This window comes from Aegilops tauschii, chromosome 5 (genome assembly GCF_002575655.3).
Source record: "Aegilops tauschii subsp. strangulata cultivar AL8/78 chromosome 5, Aet v6.0, whole genome shotgun sequence".
Lineage (NCBI taxonomy): Eukaryota > Viridiplantae > Streptophyta > Magnoliopsida > Poales > Poaceae > Aegilops > Aegilops tauschii.
In genome coordinates, this window is record NC_053039.3 from 533,923,905 (window position 1) to 533,949,721 (window position 25,817).

The 25,817-nt window shown below is 45.1% G+C and overlaps 1 protein-coding gene across 1 annotated transcript; it reads left to right on the plus strand.

Annotated features, from left to right (window-relative positions):
• Positions 1–2,230: 2,230 nt before the first annotated feature.
• On the plus strand, positions 2,231–5,119 carry LOC109784738 (protein FAR1-RELATED SEQUENCE 5-like). Its single transcript, XM_073499441.1, has 6 exons — positions 2,231–2,374; positions 2,449–2,514; positions 2,608–2,733; positions 2,814–2,986; positions 3,041–3,730; positions 5,095–5,119. The coding sequence occupies exons 1-6, from the start codon at positions 2,231–2,233 to the stop codon at positions 5,117–5,119; spliced, it is 1,224 nt and encodes a 407-aa protein (XP_073355542.1).
• Positions 5,120–25,817: the final 20,698 nt, after the last annotated feature.

Sequence of the window (25,817 nt, forward strand, 5' to 3'; positions counted from 1 at the left end):
CGCCGGTCTTCATCACGCTGTCAGGGTTCTTCGCCTACCTCGAGCACCGCCGCCGCACTCCTAACCTAGCCGCTGCCACCGTCAGGCTGCCGCCGCCGCTCTTCTTTGGCTGCCGCCGCCGCTACCTCCGTAGCCGCCGCCGCCCGTCCACCCCTTCGTCTTCGTCCAGCACAAGCTCGTCGCCAGGTTCGTCATCATCTACCCCGACCGCTTCATCTACTCCGACAACCGCGAGCGACATTGGCCCCGCGCCGATTGGCGCCGCAACCGTCATCGAGTCCTTCTCTGCTGGCCTCTCCGACCTCTTCGACATAGCGTACAGCTCGTGCATGTCCTCATCTATGCATGCCCGGTGCTGGCAACACCGATGCGTGCCTTCATCCACGACGTGTTCCTGGGCCTGGCAAGCCTGGTGTGGCGCTTCGTCAACCTCGTCTTCGTCCCTCTACGCATGCTCGATGCTGGCAACACCGACGCGTGCCTACGTCTATGACGTGTCCCCGGGTTTGGCACACCCGACGCGACGCATCGTCAACATCATTTTCTTTCCGGCGCACCACTACTTCGACACCACTGCGCCCATGCTAACTCGGTGCCCTCTTGCGTCCGCGGCTCCACGGCGACTTCCTCGGCACCGGCCACCCCGACTCGACATCGACCACGGCATTCTTCGCACGGCTACCTCGACCACGGCTCCACCACCCATGCTCTCGGCTACATCGACAAACGGCACAAAGGGCTACCGCCTGCTTGAGTAACCTCGTCGGTTTCCACTCCAGCTACGACTCCGCGATGCGTCGACCGTTACGACTGTGGGGGGTGTTCGTCGGCTTGCCTTCGGATTCTTCTCCAGTCTCACCGTCTGCGTCGCTACCGTTGTGACTGCGGGGGATGTTGAGTAACGTGATTGTATTAGGAAACATAGGTTAGACTAGGAAATATTCTGGCTTGCCTTGTACTCCAAGTAGATCATGTACTCCTATATATATGCCCACGAGGCTCAAGCAATACGATGAACTATTCCACCAATACCTCTCTTTCCCTTCTAACACACATGAAAGTGAGCCGGCGGGATGGGCTTTCGGCGTGCCAAATAGTTGGCTTCGTTCCAAGCAGTTGCCCACGCACTCAGTCAACGCCAAAAAATTGGCTTGGCAGGCATAATCAGACACATTTAACATCCTGGAACCTATGGAGTAAGCAAGTTGATGACTAAGTTCACTTCAAACTCATGCATTGTGACAAAAAGGACATAACATGCATGGTAGCTTGCACAAATTGTATTAGACGACACCATTCCATAACAAAAGATATAGCATTACAATCTTATGTTGCTTCCCCACAACATTAGGTCCAAAATAAACAACACTAAGGAAGTAAAGCGTGGCAGCAAGCAGCATGCATCTTCCCCACGAGCCCTGCTCCGGTGCTCCCCCCTAACCTAATTTCGGAGGGGTATTTTTGTCCCCGCGAGTTTGTTTTTTTCCTGGCCCGCCATAGCCCAGATCCAAGCCCTGTCTAGCCCTGTATAACCCAGACCGTATACGTAGAGTACCCTGATCCGAAAAAAAACATCACACGACCCCACGTCCACGTAAGACCTGCCGAATCCAATCATTCACGCAGATCCATCAATCTCGCGAGCATTGACGCAGCTCCATAAGTCACGTAGTAGATCTCCAGCGGCGGCTATCTCGTCGCCGACGATCTCGTCGGACAGCGGGCGTGACAACGTCGTGAATCTCCAACGAGCGCGCACAGGTACCGCATCCCACGTCCCCTCTCTAGTCTCGCTCGCGGCAACATCGAACGAACTATCGCCGCCAGTGGTAGTGGTTAACCTAGCGGGGCGGGTAACCTAGCTACCCGGTGGCGCATGCGATCGTGGATCTTGTTCCGGTAGTGCTGCTCCTGGTGATCTGGGTTCACGTAGCGTCGGTTGCCGTCGGCTGTGCACACCACCAGTATCGTTATTTGATGTGGCGGCTAACCTAGGTATCCGGCGGCAGAGGTAATCACAGATCTAGCTAGGTGTTGAGATCGTGCAGTTCCTCGCGATTGAAAGTGATCACGACCGGTGTCGTGGCCATCTTCCTTACTAAGTTTGGCAGATCTGAACGGCCTCAGTTGCGGTTGTTTACATAACATCCGTGATCGTGTGCTATGTGTTGTATATTTCATCATTCATAATGTTTGCACATGTGATGATACATATTATTGGTTGTAGGAAATGGCGGACGAGGAGTTAACTGATATCATGGTAGACATGGAGTTTGGAGAACTGATGAAAGACTGGATAGAAGATTGGTCAGATGATGAAAATTCAGATCGTGAAGATCGGTCAGAGAATGGGAACGAATGGGACGATCTTAATGTGAGTGGCATTGTCATGTTGTAATTTTTTGGTGGCATCCGACAACATTAAATCTTTGTGTTGAAAATTTATAGATCGATGAGCTTGATGATGATCAGGAAAACAACTCGGAGCTCTCGAATGAAGATTACATTAGTCAGGTACGTAAGTGAAATTTTTTGTTGGCATGCAAATTGAATTTCTTCTGGAATATTATATGATAAGTAATTATGTATTTGTGTTGTATTTTTCAGTTCATTTCCGAATGTCATAATGCGTACGACTATTACGGTGAATCCGACGTGGAGACAGGCCTTAACAACAAATCATTAGACGCACCTGATTCTGGGGAGTCCCAGTCGTCGGTCATCATGAGTGAGGTATGTGTGTAATCAATGTTCTATGGAAGTAATGTTAAACCATAGAAAACTGTTTTCATGGCTGTTGTTTGATTGTGTAGGTGACACAAGATGATGGGGCAAAGAATGTCCAAGATACTGCCAGTGCAGATGATAAGAGGGATATGTTCATGCAGATAATGGAAATGACCTTTACGTCTCACGATGCTGCGTATGATTTCTACAACAGCTATGCTAGAGATAATGGTTTCAGCATTAGAAAGAATAAGGTCAGGTATAGCAAAACAGAGTCACGTCATATGCGTTATAGGCGGTTTGTTTGTTCCAGACAAGGAAAACATGACAACAAGTTGCTAATCGAGGAAGGACACAACCGTAGGCTCAGAGCCGAGACACGCTGCTTTTGTGAAGCGCACCTGACCGTCAAGCTTGACCAAAAGCGTGGGGTTTGGTATGTTGAAAGTTTTGAGGACAAGCATAGCCATATGTTGGCAGGACCGGACGAGGTACCTTTTCTTTGGTCCCACAGAAAAATCAAAGAGTACCAGAAGCATGAGATAATGTCCATGGGAGCTGCAGGGATTAGAATTCACGACATGATGGATTGCTTCATCAGCAAACATGTATGGTACGGCGGTGTTGGTTTTACCAGGCGTGAAATATACAACCTTTGCACCAAGGAGAAGAGGAAGCTGCTTTCAAAAGGTGATGCTGCCACAGCCATAGGCATCATGGCCAGTAGGAAACAGAGGGATCCTAGCTTCTTTTTCGAGTACAAGCTAGATAAGGAAGGACATTTGAATAGGATGTTCTGGTGCGACTCCCAATCTCGTCATGACTATGAGGACTTCGGCGACGTGCTTGTATTTGACAGCACGTACAAGATGAACCGCTATGGTATGCCATTCATACCTTTTGTTGGTCTTAACAATCACCGGAAGACCACTGTTTTTGGTTGTGCCATAGTTTCGGACGAGACCGAGGAGACATACGTGTGGCTTCTGCAGACTTTTTTGAGGTCCATGTGCCAAAAGATGCCTAAGAGTGTTATCATAGACGCCGACGCTGCGATGATCAAGGCAGTTCGCGAAATCTTGCCAGACGTGTGGCACCGTATATGTACGTGGCACATAGAGAAAAATATGAAGATTCACCTCAGTCACAAGTCCTTGAAGGAGTTCCGAACTCTTCTATACTACAGCACGTCCACGCCCACGTTTGAGGAGAGATGGCACGCATTTTCCAAAAGATGGCAGTCGGAAAAAAACTGTAACATGGTTGAGGCGGATGTATAAGAAGAGGAGACTGTGGGCCGCGGCTTATCTAACAGAGGGGTTTTGGCTTGGCATGAAAAGCAACCAGCGGATTGAAAGCCTGAACTCATGCCTTCACCTCCACCTAGATGGTGAAATGACCCTGGTGGATATGATTTTGCACTATGAGAACGCCGTTGTGCGTATCCGTGAAAACGAGGCGCGAGATGACTGCACGGCCTCATAGCTGGTGCCAGTTACTAGCTCGAGGGAACTTGAGATAGCTGCTTCTCACGTCTTCACTCCAGCAAACTTCTATATGTTGCAAGATGATCTTAGAAAAATTGACGGCATGGAGATTGTAGAAATTAAGCTGGGAGACGGATCACAACAGTACATCATGGCCTGGAAGAATAACCGGAAGCGCCGTTTTTGGGTGGAGTATACACCAGTAAATTCCGCAGAAACTATAAGGTGCAGTTGCAGAAGAATGATTAGAAAGGGTCTACCTTGCAAGCACATATTCCATGTACTGAATCACTTGAACATATCTGAAATACCAAAGTGTTTAGTTCTTGTTCGGTTCACGAAAGAAGCAAGGTTGGGACTGCCCGCGAGGTGCACAAGCAATCTGTTGGGATTTGGTTGGACTGGGGCCGGGGAAAGAATGAAATATAGCCAGGTCAGTGTGTTAGCGTCTGAAGCTATCCATGCGGCATGCAAACACCCTGCTTTGTGGGATCAGTTACAGGAGAGTTTGAAGGCTATGATAGCTAAGAGTCATGAGTATGATCTGCTACAGGAAAATTTGTTGAAGCAAACAAATGACATCAGTAAGTGTGCAGTTGAATATGTGGACGATGGTGAAGGCAACATGATTGAGGTTAGAGATCTTATGAAAGTGTCAAGCAAAGGTGCAACAAAGGTAGATGAGAGCCGCCCTGTCTCAAAAAATGGTAGACCACTCTCTTTTGATGAGTTGAAAACCCGGTGCGGCGCTTGCAAATTGGTAGGACACACTAGACGTAGCAAGAAATGCAAACTAAATCAGAAGTAAGTGTTTGTATCCATTGTGGATTATTAAATTTTGTATCATTCATTAACTTAGCTTGTCTTTTATCATGTGCAGAAAAGTGGAGAAGGAACAAGAGTAGAACACTTGCTTCAATTATTTACTGTGTTAATCGGCCGGCTCATACTTTGGCTAAGGTAGCTGTAGGCGATTGTGTTTCTTTGGTTTGGAGGCTTTCGCCCCCTGATTGTATCCCAGTCTTTGTTTAAATAAAGAAAGATGTTTCCCTCTAAAGAAAAATCAAAAAAATTCTTTACTGTGTTATGACCGGGGCGGGAGGTAGAAAGAATATTGTACATTTCCCCTACCCACGTCCTAAATGCCATTAAATAAGTAACTGTACCACTCTCCTCCCCACCACACACTCACCCACCTCCCACGGGCGCCTGTTCGAACTCCCCTCTTATCCCCACCTACAGTAGATCGAGAAAACCCTCGCCGGCGACCGCTGCAGCCGCCTCCATGGAGAGAAGCCTCGGCTGGCAGAGAGCGATGATGGACCTCGCCGGCGATGACGAGGGGTGGCACGCGCAGTTGACGGAGGTGTGCGGCTGGTTCCCCAGCACAGAGATGTTGGTCAACCACGCGTGTGGCCTCGGCAAAGTCCTCACCGACGCCGAGAGGAAGCGCGCCTTCCCCTACGGCCGCGGCGTCCCGCCGGCTGTCCTCCTCGTGTGGGCAATGCGAGTGGCCACGCTGAGCGACTCCCCTGTTCAGCGCGCAAGGTGGTGGATGTATCGCTCCACCACCATGACGCTGTGGCCAGATTTAGCACGTGTCGCGTCGAGGGCGGAGCGCGTCGACGTCGAGCTCGCTCTCCCTGCGCCCGTCAGCCCGGACTACCAGGTCCGCCACGTGCCGAAGCCAGTGCTGCCATTGGGCTCTGACGTCGTGGAGGAGGTACTGGTCATCCCTGATGACCATGAGGAGGGCGAGGAGGACGCTGTGCAGATGGTAGCGCCGGTCGTCGTCGAGGGTGGCAAGACAATTCCCATCGACGTCGAGCTCCTTCCCCTCCTCCCTGATATAGTGAAGGTGGAAGAAGAGGAGGTGGCTCAGGATCAGGTGGCTCAGGATCAGGTGGCGCAGCTGTCGAACAGAACGGCGGTCAAGAAGAAGGCTTCTCCGTGTGTGGTGCGCCGCTCACGCCGCCTCAAATTTCTGAAGAAGTGAAGATGGGCACAGTTGTTGAAGGAGGAGGAAGCTGCTGGTTATCTTAAGTTAGGTATGTTGTTATATGTTTCAGCATATAAGTTAACATTATTTTGGGTTTGATGTTGGTTAGGTATGCTTTTATATGTAAGCATATAAGTTATGCAATCGGTACGGTTTGATCGGGTTCTTTGTGGCTGAAGAACTGAATATCTACTGCTCACCCTAACTATCAAGTTCAGTTAAATTTCTGAATATTGAATATGTACTGTTGCTTTGCTTCAGTATTGCATCAAAGGTGTAGGTGCTGCTAGATGTTGCTCCTATGTTGCAACAAGACAATGAACTGGGCTGCTGCATAAATCAGTAGTGTTGCTAGGTGATGTGCCCATGTGCATCACATACCAAATATAGAACATGCCAAAAGTGCATTGTCTGCCAAATATAGAACATGCCAAAAGTGCATTGTCTGCCAAATATAGAACATGCAAAAAGTGCATTGTCTACCAATCATGATGGCCCCGTGTTATTTGTGCTGCAATCTCTGTTACACTTTGCCCATAAACTGAGTAGCAAATAATTCGGCAGCATTTCATCATGTCAATTACAATGATGTCAATACCTTTATGAACAATCTACTTGCTAACTATGACAGCAATCATAATGGCAAGCAGGCCAAGTAACAGAAGACCTCCAAATCCTAAAATCCTATCCCTATAGAGCAATATTTCCTTGTGCATCTTAAACATTGCCCTCTTTTCTTTCTCATTCCTTTTAATTTCAGCTTCATATTCTGTAATCTTAGTCTCCAGTTTCTTGTTCTTCATGGCAAGATACTTAATGACAGACTTTGCTTTGCTATCCCACTCCCCATCAACCCATTCAACATACTCAAAAGTGATATCATACTAAATAAATCATGAGCAATTCAAGTCATTTTATAACTGAACTTTGTCACTGCAAGCGTTAAACACTGAACTTTTTGCAGCTTGACCGCAATAGCAGTACTAGTTTGAAGATCATGCTCAGTAGACTAACCTCAAACACACATCCCCCGAGTGCGCTGCCAAAATTGTCTGCATCTATGCAGACACGGCCACCAGGAGTTTCCTGATGACCACATAGATGGAGCTTGTCATGGCCACACGTGATGAATTGTGGGCGATAATGCTGGGATGTAAAGAACAACGGTAAAGAACTTACCTTTTTGCCACCAAAGTGTAGCACTGAAGAAACCCTAGCCATGGGTTCTCCCGGCCCGCCGTCGCCCACGAAACCCCCGTCCCGTGTTCCACTCGATCCGCCGCCGCTGCCTCCTGTGCCACTGAATCCGCCCCACCTGCTTGCAGGACCCAGGGTTCGACCTAACTTGCGGTCACCACCGCTCTTCTCGCCGCAGTCGCCGCCGCCCGACGCCCAGCTCGCTGTCATGCTTTCGCCGTCGAGATTTGGAGGCGCAAATGGAGAGAGAGGGCTAGGGATTTGGAAAGGGAAACGAGAAAAGGGGAAAGATCGATGTGAACCTGGCAAAATGGGCTAGTGTAGCGCTGCCGGCACGATAGCCCGCCTGTGGGGCCCCTCACGTGGTTAGATGGGTCGTGCCTCGCATCAAGGTGAGTACAGAAAAAGTTAATTATACATATAATAAAAAAACGACGGGTTTGTAAAACAAAATAGAAAAAACATGATGCCTGATAACACGCGATAGAGCCAATGAGCTGACATGACTAATTTTGATCAGTGTAATATTACATTTTGGCTCGATATATTTACTTCTCTACCATGACCACTTTTCATAATCATGTGATGAGGGGGAATTACCAGGAGATTATGCCAGATGATGACATGCATATAGCTAAGGCAGAAGGCTAAGCTTGGTAGAGTTTTTTAAAAAGTAAAGATTGTGAAAATTTTAATATGAAACTTACGAGAGCAGTTGAAGAGAAAAATAGACTATTATAAAAAATTGGAGAACGAGAAAAATATTAAGCAAGAACAAATGATAAGTGAAGCCAAAACTTTATTGGTACGACCAAATTGTCTTCTCCTAGCGAATTGTATGACCGAATTGTCTGATACGAGCGAATTGTATGACAGGCACATACACATGTATGTGTCACAATATTCGACATGCCCTGTTTATTACATAAAAATGATAGAACCCCTAAGATAATCATGCCGTCGAAACCTTCGACCGGACTAAATCCAAACCACTAAAACTTCAATCTTGCATGCCGCATGAATTCTTCAGGCGCGCCTTTTCCTTGCGATTTCGCGAATTTTGTTCTTCACACACTCCATCGTGTTCGAAGGTGACATAATCAACTCCGTGACGAAACGTCTTCTCCTTGCGTCAACGGTGGCCTGCAAAAAATGACATAAAGGTTACATGAACCGAAGGTGCTACACGACCATACTAGTCTACAAATGTAAATAACAGCATACCTGTGAAAAATCGCGGGTCATTCGGTCCCCGTCCCAATGTTCTAGACATTCTGTGACAAAAAGGCCACAAGAGTTCCTGGTACATATGCAAACATTAGCGGTGGGCAATACGAACATGTGTGTTGTTGTTTGAATGTGCATGATGTCCTATCAACTCACCCATCCTCTTGCTGGGGCATGTCATACTCCTTGATAGGCCACTTACTTACGTCCGGATATTTCCCTGGTGTAATAAGATTTGCTAGGTGCATATCGTGTGCTATAGCCATTCGCTATAAAGAGGATAGTGTTAAAGAATAATCATAAACAACATGTAAGACCAATGGTACAAATGTTGGTTACATTACCAGTGCTTTCACAGTCTTTTCTGTCAGGTCCAGAGGATAGAGCGAATCGAGAACTTGGAATTCTTGCTTGATCAAGTGCATGACCACGGTCATCCAGTGGGCATTGTCTATATTCAACGCGATATACGTCTACAATGCAAAAAACCATTGTGGATCAAACAAAATACTTGATGAAATGTCCTGTAGTGAAGAATTACAAACATAACGTACCTTATCACGCACAGTATACTCTTTTGTGACTCTATTAACTGCTCCAACTTTGGACAGAGCACTATCCATGTTGCAGCTCGATGGCAATGGATCGTCTCGTGCGATAGCACGATCTACAAGGAATTTGGACCTCCACGCTGGACAGAGGTAACGATCATGACCAACGCGCAGCTCCAAATGTGCCATATAAGCATCAATTACCTTCATAGAATATCAGGGCATTACATGTTGAAAGTTGAGACATAGATTATTGAGAATTTTAATAACAGGACATGCAAGTAGTACTTACACCGTCCGACAGCCATCTGTGAGTTAGTACCGGTCGAATCCTTTCGGAAGTCAGAGATATGCCACGCCCTTCACTGTAGTAAACTTTATTCCCCTTATTCTTCTCGGTGCTAGCAGCTAACTCGACAAATGAAACAGCTGCATCAATTATTTCCGGCGTCAACTCATCTGCCACAACCTCCGGCTCATGATTTTCATAAAACAGAGCTGCATGAAATAATATGAACCTCAACAATGGTGATCATATGCATTCGTAGCATATAACAAAATAAGAAAGTTAGTTACGGTACCTCTAGTAGCAGTAGAAGTACCGGAGGGTTTCTGACCACGGTTGGGACGCCTCCTGGGCTTGTCAAGTGCGTAGGGGGATTCAAATTTCTTAGGAACGGTCCTCTTGCGCTTACCGGACATAACTTCCTCATCCTTATCGATTGTTGCACCCTTTTTTCCATTCGCCTTAGCCATGAACTTGCTGACAGAAGATGGACAAATGTCTATGTCCGATGAAGGTGCTTGATAGAAGTACCAACGACCCAATGGTTTTCGGGTGTAGCGCCACATTCATCATTGCGCCTAATAGGTGAAGCTTCCTTGTGTCCATTCATCTTCGGTGGGGTTTTCTGTTTGGCAAACAAAATCGTGTGAACATTTCAGCACATAAATAAATTAAAGGAGAAAATTATAGACATAAATATATATATAGTACCTCAGGTACGGTTTTATGGCTGGGAACCACTTCATCAGGCTGCGTCATGTCAATGACAGGCTCTCCGCGTGAGTCTATGTCATCCTTGTACACGAATTCCTTCTTTTCATATGGACCGTTCTCAAACGAATCCAGTTCTTCATCCACATCATTGTTCGCGGATGGCACGGCAGCAGCCGGCTTGTACATGACACCTGATTTGTTCAACTTCTCCAACAACCTCTGCAATAGAAATATAAATTTAGTAATGCTAGCATGGTTTAAAACAGCAAGCATACTGTAAACTATAAAGTTTGGGTGTGACACCTCAGCAACTTGATCAGGGATTTCCCTCATCTGGGTGTGTATGAAGTCCATGAACCGCTTCATTAGAAGCTCCATCAAATCTTCCGACATTGGGGCTGTCGTCAACTTCTTTGCGTTTCCATTTAAAGGCTTGGTTTTTGGCTTCATGGTGGGCGCATTATTTGGGATGTTGGGCTCCTGAGCCCTATACTCCTGGGTGATATTATTTTCGATCTGCATGCGATATTGAAGTACATGTGATGAATAAAAAATAAATATTATTAAGTTACAAAACATTTAAGAAAGACGGAACACAATGACTTACCCTGACGTTACCACGTCCGCGCCCATTGTCACAGTCGAACCGATCTCTCCTAGTGGCTGCACCTTCGGTCCAGTTCCTCATAAGAGGTTGTATGGACAAGTTGGGATTATAGGCGCATTCGCCTTCGACCGGTTGCACCTTCTCCCAGTACAAGTACTACAAAAAGAATATAAGGAATTAGAGTTAGTACAATACATCACATAAAATTGCAATGGTATGATAATTGACATTATGCAATAGGTCTCATATGTGTACCTGCAAGAGAGCCAAATTGCCTTTTAGCCATTGGCGGAGGTGTTTGCCTTTCTTCACTATGCGAAGGCAATCAAGGAGAACACGCAGGGTGAAGGCATTCCAGTTAATCTTTGAAATACGTTTCACATCATCGCCCAAAGCGTAGTACTGCTTTGGCACAATCTTGCTCGACATGGGAGCAATAATTGTTCCTAACAGGACAAGGACTACTTTCTGAAGGAAATCGTCGTCGGTGGCTTTACTTTTAATTATGTCCTCAATGAGATTATCTATCACTATGTTTTCTGATGTCTTACTGAGAAATTGTGGCGGCACCCGCTCCTTGATGTCCTCGCCTTCTTCAGTCAGAATGTCCGAAGCGGACATTCCATGGTTCTCGAGGTTAAAGATGCACTCGACGTCGACCGCACCGAGAGTCACCTCCCCAACCTGCTCTTGTATAATGAATCTGGCCGTCCTGGCCTGAAAATTCTCAATCATATACCTAATCAGTAGGGTACGCATCTTAATAGATGGTATCTGCAGCATGGTGCGCAATGTTGTATCAGCCACTCTAGCGCGTTGACCGCTCGATAGAGCTGCAACAAGCTTGCACCATTTCTCAACGGCGCATACTATTTCTCCATTCAGCTCGTCCATCCTGTTGAAAGAAAATATATAACTTCGTGACATAGCAAACACTAAAGCAAAAATAACAATAGACATGCAAAAATATAAAACTTTCTGGCAGTAGCTAACACTAATGCAAAAATAACACTAATGCAAATATAAAACTAGCACCATGTATACTGCAACAAACAGCCAAGTGTGTGCTGACATGAGGTAATAAAAAAATAACTACAATTGGTAATTGAATTTACTTGCATCTGATCAAGTTCTTTGAGTATGAGATAAATTATATAATCAATAAATTTAATATGGTAAACTGTTACTAATTCGTCTGGTTGTCTTATTAACAGGGTGACAAATTGATCAGCTGTAAATAACTAGAGTCTATAGCAATGGTACCTATTTGAGGTTCATCAACATCTAATGCTAATAACTCTTTAATGTTCTATGTGCACAATAATATAATTGGATCGTGTGACAAAAATATAATTGGATCATGTGACAAAAAATCTATTGCATCATGCTTCTCGAGAAACAACATCTTATTGTACCATGCTATGAAAGAACCAAAGATTGTTTTCATCTACGCCATCTGGTCAGAACGCATCTAGTCGAGTTGATACTAGTTGAAAATATGTGGTAAACCTAAGTCCATCAAAGCAACGAGACGGAGGAAGTAGCTTGCTATGAAGGCGTGAGGTAAGGAGGACAATTTACTTGATCGGTCGACGAAGATGAAAGAAGTCGGCGATGCATTGTCGACGTAGTTCGTCGAGGTCGGCCTGCACGTGCGGACGACCTTGATCTTCTCGGGGTTTTTGTGGCGTGTGGGATGCGGCGGACAGAGCTGTCGATGACTCGCCAGCAGGAGGCGATCTAGTCGACGACATGTGCGAGGAGGAGGAGATTATATACGAGGCCGACTCCTAGGTCGTCGTAACTTCCCTGTGGCCAATCTCGTGATCTATATTTTCCTCCGTTGAAGCGAGGCTGAACGTGCTCCTCAATCGTAGGGATTAGGAACATATGGATTAGCACGATCCCAGAATTATGTAACAGAACGACAACTACTCCCATGATTGATGTGCGTGTGAGCGACGTGCATGGAAAGTGCAGCGTTGTGGGCCCCCACAATATGGATCCGACATTTATTTGCGGTCTGGGCCGGCCCACCTACCTGCATTGTTTCTTCCCTCAAAATAAATATCATTGGTTCTTCCCTAAAAAAACTCTTTGTGACACCTATTAGTTATTGTATACTTGTATATGTTCAACAATATTTATAGTATCTCTACCATTTCTACAATATTATACATTCAAATGTATTGTTCCTCTTTCCCTTTTAATTTGGTTTTCCTGTTATTTTATGTTTTCTCCTTCTTATTCCTATTTTTTTGTTCATGTTTCATAATTCCATATCACTTCTTCTCATTGTTTTCAATTTCATTTCAAATATGTATGATTAAATGTTGTCCTATTTATGACTTCCTAATTGGTGGGACCGGCAAGGAAAACCACTTTCAGACCTGCCCTCCGGCAGACCCGAATGGTCCTGCTTGTACATGATGCATGTGGAGGCATGCATGAGATGACCCCAACTTTTGGGACCATGTGGGCATGGCCAATGTGGTCCCCCAGGGAAGGTGTGCACAAATTCGGACACAAAATGCACCTTGCGTCACGTGGGGGCAGTGTTGTAGGGTTTTGTCGCCGGAAAAACCCTAGAAAATGCATCGAGTGTCGGAAATGAATGATACTTGTCATGCATGCATGCCATGGTCATCCTAGGGTATGCATAAAGTTTGGGATCATTTGGTGGGACCTTCAAGGAAAACCACTTTCACACCTGCCCTCCGGCAGACCCGAATGGTCCTGCTTGTACATGGTGCATGTGGAAGCATGCATGAGATGAACCCAACTTTTGGGACCATGTGGGCTTGGCCAATGTGGTCCCCCAGGCAAGGTGTGCACGAATTTGGACACAAAACGCACGTTGCGTCACGTGGGGGCAGTGTTGTAGGGTTTTGTCGCCGAAAAAACCCTAGAAAATGCATCGAGTGTCGGAAATGAACGATACTTGTCATGCATGCATGCCATGGTCATCCTAGGGTATGCATGAAGTTTGGGATCATTTGGTGGGACCGTCAAGGAAAACCACTTTCAGACCTGCCCTCCGGCAGACCCGAATGGTCCTGCTTGTACATGGTGCATGTGGAAGCATGCATGAGATGACCCCAACTTTTGGGACCATGTGGGCTTGGCCAATGTGGTCCCCCAGGCAAGGTGTGCACGGATTCGGACACAAAATACACGTTGCGTCACGTTGGGGCAGTGTTGTAGGGTTTTGTCGCCGGAAAAACCCTAGAAAATGCATCGAGTGACGGAAATGAACGATACTCGCCATGCATGCTTGCCATGGTCATCCTAGGGTGTGCATACAGTTTGGTCTCAATTGGTGAGACCGAGAAGATAAACCTGCTTCTAGTACATGGTGCATGTGGAGCCATGCATGCGATTGTCCCAACTAGATTTGATTTAATAATATTTCAAGTATCAAACAGAAAATAAAATTTATAATTAGGAAGGACAACATATTATCTTACATTTAAAAAATAATTCAAATGTAAAAAAGATAAGATCTATCAGAATGAAGAAGTGCAAAAGAAGATAACATATTATCTTACATTTTGGAAATATTTCAAATATAAAGAAGAGAACAAATATTACAATGAAGAAGTGAAATAAAACAAAACATTTTATCTTACAAACTAAAAATATTTCAAAAATAATAAAGATAAGAAATATTAGAATGAAGAATTGAAATAAAACACACCATTTTAGTTTATATTTCGTAAATATTATCAATATACAAAAGAGAACGAACAAATGAAATAAAACACAACAGAATTTGGCATATTTTTTTAATTTTAGTAAACACTGTTAGAACTAATATAGAAAAAATAGATTTGATTTTAAATATTAGAAATATAAACAAGAAAAGAAATTTTGGAGTTAAGAAGTGAAAAACAAAGAAAATATAAAACAGATCAGCGCGCGGGTAAGGCTGCCCTGGGCCAGCCCGCCGGAATTGGGCCCAAGGCAGAGCCGTGCAGGGCATAGCGCAGCGCACAGCCGTGGGGTGGTGGGAGTTTAGTCCCACCTCGCCAAGCGAGAGAGCGCCGCACCGGTTTATATACCCGGCTGCGACTCCCCTCCCAAGCTCCTATCAATTGCAGGCAGTACATTGCCTAACTCTCGTCCCCTCTGCCCCGTGTGGCCTACTAGCAGCAGAAATTCTGCACCACGGGCCTGCATCCTGGCCCATGAACGGCTGGGTTCCTAGTCGTATGCAGGCCGGGGTGTATGAATTCTCCTGCTCTGGTAGGTGGGCACATTTTTTGGCATTTTGCCATGTGTTTTGATCTTCAAATCACACACTAAATTATACACATGCTCACTTGCATTCAATACACATTTTTTGCATATATGACAAGTTAATGTTTTCACCTTCAAATCATCTAATAAATTTTACACATGCTCACTTACATGTAATACACATGGATATTAATGGGATTTCAAAAAAATGAGGCCATGGTCTATGAATTCTCCTCCCACATGCATGCCATGGTCATGGTAGGCTGTGCAAAATGTTTGGGATCATTTGGTGGGACCGGCAAGGAAAACCACTTTCAAACTTGCCCTCCGGCAGACTCGAATGGTCCGGCTTGTACATGGTTCATGTGGAGGCATGCATGAGATGACCCCAACTTTTTGGGAGCACGTGGGCATGGCCAATGTGGCCCCCCAGGCTAGGTGTGCACGAATTCGGACACAATACGCACGTTGCGTCACGTCGGGGCACTGTTCTAGGGTTTTATCACCGCAAAACGCCTACAAAATGCATAGAGTGTCGGAAATGAACGGTAGTTGCCAGGCATGCTTGCTATGCTCATCGTAGGGTGTGCATAAAAGTTTGGTATCAATTGGTGAGACCGAGAGGAAAAACCTGCTTGTAGTACATGGTGCAAGTGGAGGCATACATGCGATTGTCCCAACTATATTTGATTTAGTAATATTTCAAGTATGAAACAGAAAAGAAAATTTATAATTAGGAAAGACAACCATGAAAAGTGAAATATGAGACAACATTATATCATACATTATTTAAATTTATAACTGTCACAACAAAGAAAAGAGGAGAATATAGAAAACAGAAGAAAAATTTGAATGAATAAGTGCAATAAAAGACAACATATTATCTTACATTTAAAAAATAATTCAAATATAAAAAAGATAAGATCTATTAGAATGAAGAAGTGAAATAAAAGATAACATATCATCTTACATTTTGGAAATATTTAAAATATAAAGAAGAGAACAAATATTAGAATGAAGAAGTGAAATGAAACAGAAAATTTTATCTTACAAACTAAAAATATTTCAAAAATAATAAAGATAAGAAATATTAGAATGAAGAATTGAAATAAAACACACCATTTTAGTTTACATTTCGTAAATATTATCAATATACAAAAGAGAACGAACAAATGAAATAAAACACAACAGAATTTGGCACAATTTTTTAATTTTAGTAAACACTGTTAGAAATAATATAGAAAAAAAGAGATTTGATTTTAAATATTAGAAATATAAACAAGAAAAGAAATTTTGGAGTTAAGAAGTGAAAAAAAAAGAGAATATCAAACAGATCAGCGCGCGGGTAAGGCTGCCCTGGGCTAGCCCGCCCGAATTGGGCCCAAGGCGGAGCCGCGCAGGGCACATCGCAGCGCACAGCCGTTGGGTGGTGGGAGTTTAGTCCCACGTCGCCAAGCGAGAGAGCGCCGCACTGGTTTATATACCCAGCTGCGACTCCCCTCCCAAGCTCCTATCAATTGCAGGCAGTACATTGCCTAACTCTCGCCCCCTCTGCCCCGTGGGGCCTACTAGCAGCAGAGATATTCTGCACCACGGGCCTGCATCCTGGCCCATGCACGGCAGGGTTCCTAGTTGTATGCAGGCCGTGGAGTATGAATTCTCCTGCTCTGGCAGGTCGGCACTTTTTTTGGCATATTGCCATGTGTATTGATCTTCAAATCACACACTAAATTATACACATGCTCACTTGCATTCAATACACATTTTTTGCATATATGACAAGTTAATGTTTTGACCTTCAAGTCATCTAATAAATTTTACACATGCTCACTTACATGTAATACACATGGATATTAATGGGATTTCAACAAAAATGAGGCCGTGGTGTATGAATTCTCCTCCCACATGCATGCCATGGTCATGGTAGGGTGTGCAAAAAGTTTGGGATCATTTGGTGGGTCCGACAAGGAAAACCTCTTTCAAACTTGCCCTCCGGCAGACCCGAATGGTCCGGCTTGTACATGGTGCATATGGGGGCATGCATGAGATAACCTCAACTTTTGGGAGCATGTGAGCATGGCCAATGTGGCCCCCAGGCAACGTGTGCACGAATTCGGACACAAAACGCATGTTGCGTCACACCGAGGCAGTGTTCTAGGGTTTTTTTCGACCACCTCCAAATCACCTCAACTTTAGCACACATGATCTCTTGCAAAAACAAAGGTAGGTTTCCAAGGTTTTATATTTTTTGAATTTCTTATTAATTTATAATGTCCTCTAGAGTGACTGGTCAAAACATCGGTCTATACCTCAGGGGGGCATTGTAAAATATTCTTTTTCCAAATTTTCTTTCATAGGCATGATTGGCACATGTGGGTCACCATGTTCAAGAAAGTTTGAGTGATTTGGAGGTGGTGGGAAAAATCACATTTGTTCAAAAACTGGCTTAAGTTAGACCAAATGGCCCCTCTGGAATGCGGTCATTTTTTCGACCACCTCCAAATGACCTCAATTCTGGCACACATGATCTCTTGCACAAACAAAGCTAGGTTTCCAAGGTTTTATATTTTTTTGAATTTTTTATTATTTATAATGCCCTCTAGACTAGCTGGTCAAAACATCGGTCTACACCTCAGGGGGCATTGTAAAATATTCTTTTTCCATAATTTCTTTGAAATTTCTAATGCCCTCTTATATTTATTTGTAATGCCCTCTTATATTTTCTTTGAAATTTATAATGCCCTCTTATATTTTCTTTCTATTTTTTGAATTTTTTTAATTTATAATGCCCTCTTATATTTGTTTATTTTTTAATGCCCTTTTATATTTGTTTATTTTTTTAATGCCCTCTTATTTTTTTTAACTTTTTTATTTATAAAGTTAGGTTTCCAAGATGGCTAGGCTGGCCCATGCTTTTCCTTTTGTTTATTTTTTCCTTTTCCTTCACTTTACATAAAAATTACCTGAGCACTCAAAAAATAACATAAAAATTACATGACCCCTCAAATAATAACATACCAAAAATTCAAAAGGTATTTTTATCAAACACATCTTTTTTAATATTTATATTTTCTTTTCTTATAAATAAGTGACATTTTCAAAATTCGAATAAGTAGGGTAATATAACTTTATTAAAAAATAAAGTAGATCTTATTTCAAATTCCTTTTTTTTTGCACACATTATTTTTAACTAGTATTACATTACTCTTCTAAATTTACATTTAATTCCTTCACACTTTGATGATGGAATATTTTCTCTGTTATTGCAACATTGGTTCAAATGATGGAACATTTGTTCTTTTTGCTTATTCAAATTATGCATTGATGGAATGTGTGAGGATGAACAATTATGAGTAACTTTATGAAACCCCATGTACTATAATTCATGACAGCCAATTTGGAACATTGCCAGATTCAATATTTGGTATAATTGGCACATGCGCACAGCATGTTGCACTTGCTCACAACATAGACAAGTGTTGCAGCATGTCTGAAGAAACACTGAAGCACCATTTGTGATCATTGCACCATCGAAACAACAACTAAACATGAAGGAAGCATTCACCACCAATAAAGTTAAGGCCACACATATATAGATAGCATTCTAGGTTACCACCACAGGTACCAGGAAGTTCACAACAGATCCAGTTCAGACACACAATACATTACATTACATTAATAGAGGTAGTTTCCAACCAGTTCAGACCCAGATGCAGCTCTCCAAAAGTAAAACATCATCAAATATACTGATGATGAGTACGGCTTCCAGCTTCTGATGATCAGCATGATGCAGGACTAGAGGTTAGGGTTTCTCAGGACCTTCAGGAGGGCAGAATGCTGAGCCCTGATCTTGTACTCATCACTGGAGATCGATGTAGCCCGGCAATGTTCCATCAGATGCTCCAATAACCCACACCTGGGCTTGGGCTTGCTGCAGAAGGGGCAGCGGTACTTTTTCGTCCTCCAGTTGTGGTACATACCAGGTCCTTGGGCCCTGATCTTCAACACCACCTTCTCTTCAAAGGACTCGACGTTCCCCTCGACCACATCATCTCCAGATTCATACTGCACACATTAATGACTGACATTAATACATTATGCATTCAAATACTATAAACACGTAATACTAACTGAATGCACAAATAACATTTCAACTAGGCCTTACCTCATACGGCTCATCTTCATCAGAGTCATATGGGTAGAACCCAGTCTTGTCCCACTTCCTCTTGTTGCCCACAAGATCCTCCTCCTCCTGCTATATTGTCAAACAAGCACATCAATTACAATGAATTGAATTGCGGTTCAAAGAATGTCATTACAGACAAAATTGTGAATGTGAACCACATTGGTATGTTGCAAGTGACCAAATGCTTTCCTTATAAATACAGAATCTAAGCAATCAATCAACAGACAAATGCTTTCCTTCATAAATGCTAATGAAAATTCAAGCTGGATTCTTGAGATTCCCTGGATTAACCCAACACTTTTCTTTTGAGGGAATCCCCCCCCCCCCCACACTACTTAATGGAAACATATAGTATTTTTTGTTGCTAGGATCCTGCCTTTGAATGTTTACTTCATAGTTATACAATGGTGACATCCTAGCTGCATATTTTGTAATTCATCATAAGTATTTGCACAAGAGGAAAATCTCTAGCCAGGTTAATTTTATGAGGCTGGACAATAGGCCTGCCTACAACATTTGGTTTATAAAATTTTGGGCAAGGACAATATTTCAAGGCCATGTTACTGTTTTTGAGGCCACCCTTCTGCAATTGTAAAGTGAGTTATCTCCTAGCCCCCTAAATATAAAATTACATCCATTGCTACTAATTACAGAAGCCAACTACAAATTTTAATATGCACAAATTACTGTTTTTGGGATAATGCAGCAAAGCTCCTACACATATTAACATAATGCAGTAGTTAATTAGGTACAACTTCAACTATAAATGCATATATCTCCAACAAACATCTAAATTTTCATTACTTACCTAAACAACAACAAATTATACTATAGATGAATCTTGTATCATCTAAATCAATCCATTGGCACATCAAAATTAATGCATTCCAAATCAAATATGTTTCCATCCAGTATCATTGAACCACAGATCAAATCAAATAATCATATATGTCTGCAGCATTGAACTACAGATCTAATAATCATATGACGTCTATCTGGCCTTAAATTCCCCCTTACATAAGGTATTCAACCTCATACTAATTAAAATCTAACAAGCAAAAATTCCACTACTAATCTAATAAGCATCTGAAAAAACCCCAAGGTGCTTTTATCTCTGAAGCAACGGCATTGGAGAGGATGTTCAATGCTGTAAATATCTCTGAAGCAACGGCAAAATTCCACTACTAACCCAAACTAAATAAGCATAGACTGCCCCTTCCCCTCTCCTTCAGAAGCCCCAATCCAACACAAAGAAACCCAGCCCTTGAGAAGCTATTTTTGATTAACATGACAACACCCATTACATGAGCACATCCTTCATTATATTTACAACCAAACTAATGCACCATCTAATCACCTCAGGTAGACATTTTCCAAAAACACAAGGCCATGCACAACCCATCTCATAGCCTCTGCCTCACAGGCATCAATCAAGCATCAAAGAACTGCAACTATGACAATATGCATCAATCAAGCATCTAAGAATTGCAACTATGACAGGCATAATCCCTAGAACTAAGCATCCATTTAATTAATCATCAAGCCAAAGAACTAAAGCAGGCACCAACCCAAACCAATAGAGAAGTATATATTTTACTAATCCATTGTCTAATCCTCAAGCCAAACACCTAAAGAATTGCAAAAATTCCACTACTAATCTAATAAGCATCTGAAAAAACCCATCCCTCAATCCGGCTACTTCTAACCTAATCTAATAATCATATGAGGTCCACCATTCTTGCACGAATCAAATACACAAAAACCCTAATGCAGAGAAACCCCTACATCCAACAAATCTAACCAAAAAACCTTCTGGCCACAAACCCTACAATCTAAAAACTACCACATTAGAGTGATAAGCAGATACCTTCTGCTCCGCCTGCTCCTCGCCAGAGCCGGCCTCCACCTTCTCCACCTCGTGCGCCTCACCAGAGCCCGCCTCCACCTTCTACGCCTCGCTAGAGCCCGCCTCCACCTTCTGCGCCTTGCCGGAGATCGCCAAAGCGGGCGCATCTGGCTGGACTGCGCCGCTGCAGCCCGCCCCCGCCTTCTCCAGATCTGCAGCGGGGGGAGCACCGCGCTGGACACCGGCACGTCCCCTCACAAAGGTGCCCGCAGCGACCTGCCGCGCCTGCTCCACCAGATCTGCGCCCCAATCGGGGCGCTCGCCTCCTGCGTCCGCCATGGCGATGGAGAGGATGCGGTGAGGGCGACGAGGAGGTTGGAGAGGAGAGGGAGTGGGGAGTGGGGAGAGGGAGACGATGCGGCGGGGGGGAATGGTGGGCGATGCGGCCGGAGGTGGTTGCCGTCCACATTTATATGATGGAACGGTTTTGGAATCTACCCATGACACGTGCTGCCCCACGCGCAGGCGGCTCCACGCGTGCACGAAACGCCACCATATACAAATACGTATACGGCCGGGCATACAATCTAACCGGGCCCGTACGGGCCTCACAGGGCTCCTCGACGGCTATACGCGGGGGCAACAAAGACGATCGTGCCCCTTATTATGAACCGTTTTTGGTTTATCCTGGTCGTCGATGTGTTTTTCCACCTCATGTTCAGCCCGGGGGGAGCACAGCCCGGGAGGAGCACCAGAGGAGAAACGCGGTACAAATGGACGTCATACAGTGAAGTAGTGAACCAACCCTTGAACACACACATTGATCTCGTAATTCAGGAAAATTAAGTAACATCACCGAGACTAATGTCCCGATGCCACTGAATACAGCCAGATGGCCAGAGCCCTCCGAGCCTCATCTTCACTAGTAATCGGCCTCTCAGGTGGGCGCTTGAAGAGGGGCACGTACCGTCCATTGGCGTCGTAGGAGTGAGAGCGCTCCCAGACCCTGACGATCTCCACGGGCACTATGTTGGAGGAGCCATCGTCGTAGTTGAGCCTGAGCTCGCGAGGTATCTCTCGTGGCTGCTGGAGCTCAAGGACAACTCGGACCGTGGAGAGGTCGGGTGTCCCCAGGCAGGCAGCATCCATCTCACGCAGGAACCCAAATCTGCAGCAGTTCTCTCAGGCGTCCATCCACGTCCGCTGCTCCATCGGGTAGTCGTGCAGTGCGACATGGACCATGTAGCCGCGGGAGATATTCAAGACCACCTGAAGGGGCAAGAGATTCACGGTGACGCCGTCGAGCTGGAACGGCTGCCTGCGCACGGCCGCGTCCCGGTGACCGGGCCTGCGGAACAACAGAGGAATGTCTGCGCAGCCGGGCCAAAGAGGCAAGAACTGGAAGTTCTGCGGCAGGTCGAGTGCCAGGGTGCCGAAGACCCGGCGAATGAAGGCCTCCGGGTTCGCGCAGCACGGGGCGCCGGACGGGGTGATGCGCGCGTAGGCGACGCTCTGCATAATGCGCACCGCCGTATCATCATCATCAGGACTGCGTCCATGGTGATGGTGGTACACCTTGACGAAGTCCGGTGGGGGTGGATCGGCGAGGCCGCGGGTCGCTGTGGCAGCGGCATGGGAGCCAGGGCCCTTTAAATGGTTCACGGAGGCCGGGCAGTCGGAGGGAATCTCCAATGCCGTCGCACCCTCCGGCAGCAAGGCGTCGGCGGGCAGCATCTTGACTTCTTGAGAAGTTGAGAGTGCAAAAAGCAATTAAGGTGTCGTTGGGAGGAAGGAAGAGCTGTGCTGATTTTATGGCACGGGCCACGGGCATGCATGAATCGTGGTTGGCCGCTCGCCGTCGGCGTGTGGCCGCAATAAAGCGAGGAAGACACGTCGGGTCGGACTGTCACATGTAGAAAAAGAGCCATTTGTGCCGGTTCATAAGGTCCATCTGTCCCGGCTGGGGAACCGGGACTAAATGGTCGTTACAAATGTCTAGGCCTTTAGTCCCGGGTCTTATACTAACTGGGACAGATGGGCCTCCACGTGGCCCGTGCGGCGAGCCCAGGCAGGAGGCCCTTCGGACCAATAGGCATCCACGCGTCAGCAGCTGGCACGAGCTGAGATTTTTTTTTTTGAAAGGGGGTGGTTTAGGGATTGTGGGGGGTTAATTTAGGTGTTTCATATATTGTGTTATCTAGCTAATTAATAGAGAGATGTGTCCTCTCTTATCTCCGTGCTTGATCAACGTACGCTACGTATTATACGTATAGAGAGGACTCGACACGCTAGCTAGTAAGCAAATGAAGGAAGCAGAAGATCGTCATGAACATGTGCATGCAGAGAGAAGTGATATCGACCACCTCTCCTTCTCCGAGAGATTGGTCGAACAACAAGTTCTCGTATATCTATCCGACGCTACTGGCTACATATATACAATATAATTATCTCTTATAATATAATCTCCTAATTATATATGAACTCAGCGTCCACATGGTATTCTCCGTCTTTAGCGATCACGTGGTCAAGGAAGAATGCCGCAAATTCCTCTTGAATTGCTCGCATACGATTTGGTGCTAGGAGTTCATCCCGCATCCGAAAGACCTAATTTGAAGAAGGGGGTCAATACACACACACACACACACACATATATGTGAATAAATGAAACTCAACACAAATGATGGTAATAAAATAAAATTGTGAATATTATTGCTTACGCACTTCATATTGTTCGTCAGAGTAGCCCCGCTCACAGGTCGTGTGGCGGACGGACTCGCAAACGTAGTATCCACAGTAATTATTCCCGGCTTCCTGCCTCAACCACTTTACAAGAAATAGAGGTCAATTAGTCAAACTGATAAGCAAGCATGCTATAAATGGTATTGATGAAACTAGCGCTTGAATCACTAGGAGATGCGCGGAGCATGCTAGTAGTACTTACTTTCGGGTGTCTAAATTGCAGCTTCTTCGGCAGTCCCGGAGCTTTTTTGATGAATTTTCTCCAAACCCTGACAGACAAAGAAAACAATTACTTGTTATCAGGAAATGAACAAAGTTGCTGATATGGTGCGATAATGATTGATTTAACTTACTTCTCGAGCATTTCAGTCATGTCCGCATACTCCTTCGGATCTTTTCGTCTCGAGTCTAAGACGGTTACTAGTCCCCGCTCAAGCTTAATCTCTAGGAGAATATAGTGGAAGCTGCGCACGCATGCATAGCTCATCAATTACATTACTATAACCTCGACTAATAAGGGAAACCGTATATGCACAAGACAGTAACACTCACTTGAAGTTGTAAGGAAAGAGTATTATATCTTTGTTTTCACTTATTACCAACGATCATAGCAAGTTGGCCTCGGTATCTTCGCATGAAATTTAACCTCATTTGCATCTATGAGATTTGTGTTAATGAACCCAATATCACCGATTTGTCTTTTCTTCAATTCGGCGATCTTCAATCTGCATAATATAGTGAGGATAATTAAAAATACATGCAATGAAAAAGCTGACCTATATATAGAGACTTAATGATAGAAATAGTACTACTTAGACAATAGCAGGTGACCGTTACTTTATCGAGGGCCATTTGATTGAAAATATGGAAGAACTCCTCAAATGGAACATGCAACAGATCAATTCCAACGAGGTCATGCTCCTCTTTAACGAACAGCGTCAAAGTATTCGTCCTCCCAGACTCTCTGCAGGTTTTCATGTACCAATCATGGAATCTTCGCATCATCGTTGTTAGAGATTTTTCATCTTTGATGAGAGGCTTCCCGTCCTCGTATATGTGTTCGTCCACCTCCAAGAAATCATAATGTACATCGTCGGGCAGGTAATCTCCAAGATTGCTATAACCGGGCACCATCCTCGGATCATTAGCGATGATGTCGCTAGACACCTTGAGCGGGGGGCACGATTGGTCCGCTTGTTCGCCGAGCTGGGCAATTTGTTTCCCAGCTCGTCGTTCTGCTAACCTTTGATCACTGATAGTACTTCCCGACCGCTTCGCTTCGAGAAATGACTTTTCAATAATGCGGTCATAGTTGGCTTTCGGCGGAGACTTTGGTGGTTTCTTCAGGGCAGCCAGAGTGCGCTTCGCTTTCACCGGATCTATCTTCTCCTCCGGAGGTGGATGTTTCTTTGCTTTCACCCCTTCAAAGAAGTTCGTCACCTCGGCTCGCACGATTTTCGCGTTTTCCTCCACGGTCCTCTCGTATGGTAACTTCGGCAGAGTCTTCAGAGAAGGACCATATCTGTATTGCCTCCCGCCTCTGGCTGTACTGCTACACGCCGGAGCAGATGGAGCGGCTGCGGCTGTCTTCTTTCGTGCTTACTTACGAGGCGAAGGAGAAGGACTACAACGCGCCGGAGCAGCCGGGGCGGCGGCGGGTCTCTTCCGCCCTCGCTGGCGAGGCGGAGAAGGAGGAGGCTGGCTGCTCGGGCGCTCCGGCGCAGGCGGAGAAGGAGGCGGAGTGCCGCCATGCGCCGGAGAAGGAGGCTGAGTGCCCTGATCACTTGCCGGAGGAGGAGGCGGAGGAGGAGGCGGAGTGCCCTGACTCGCCGGAGGAGGAGGAGGAGGCGGAGGCGTCCAGTTCGGAAGGTTGATGAGCTCCTTCCGCCATAGGCATGGAATCTTCAGACAAGAACCCAGCCGAGTCTCCCCGTCACCCGTAGGGTGGTCAAGCTGGAGGTCCTCAAATCCTTCTGTGATTTCATCCACCATCACCCTAGCATATCCTTCTG

Bases quoted from the DNA above. Each gene is read 5' to 3' on its own strand.
- LOC109784738 (XM_073499441.1), top strand. From the start codon at position 2,231: ATGGCGGACGAGGAGTTAACTGATATCATGGTAGACATGGAGTTTGGA. The intron at 2,734-2,813 runs GTATGTGTGTAA...TTGATTGTGTAG, and splicing joins CGTCGGTCATCATGAGTGAG to GTGACACAAGATGATGGGGC. The intron at 2,987-3,040 runs GTATAGCAAAAC...TGTTTGTTCCAG, and splicing joins ATTAGAAAGAATAAGGTCAG to ACAAGGAAAACATGACAACA.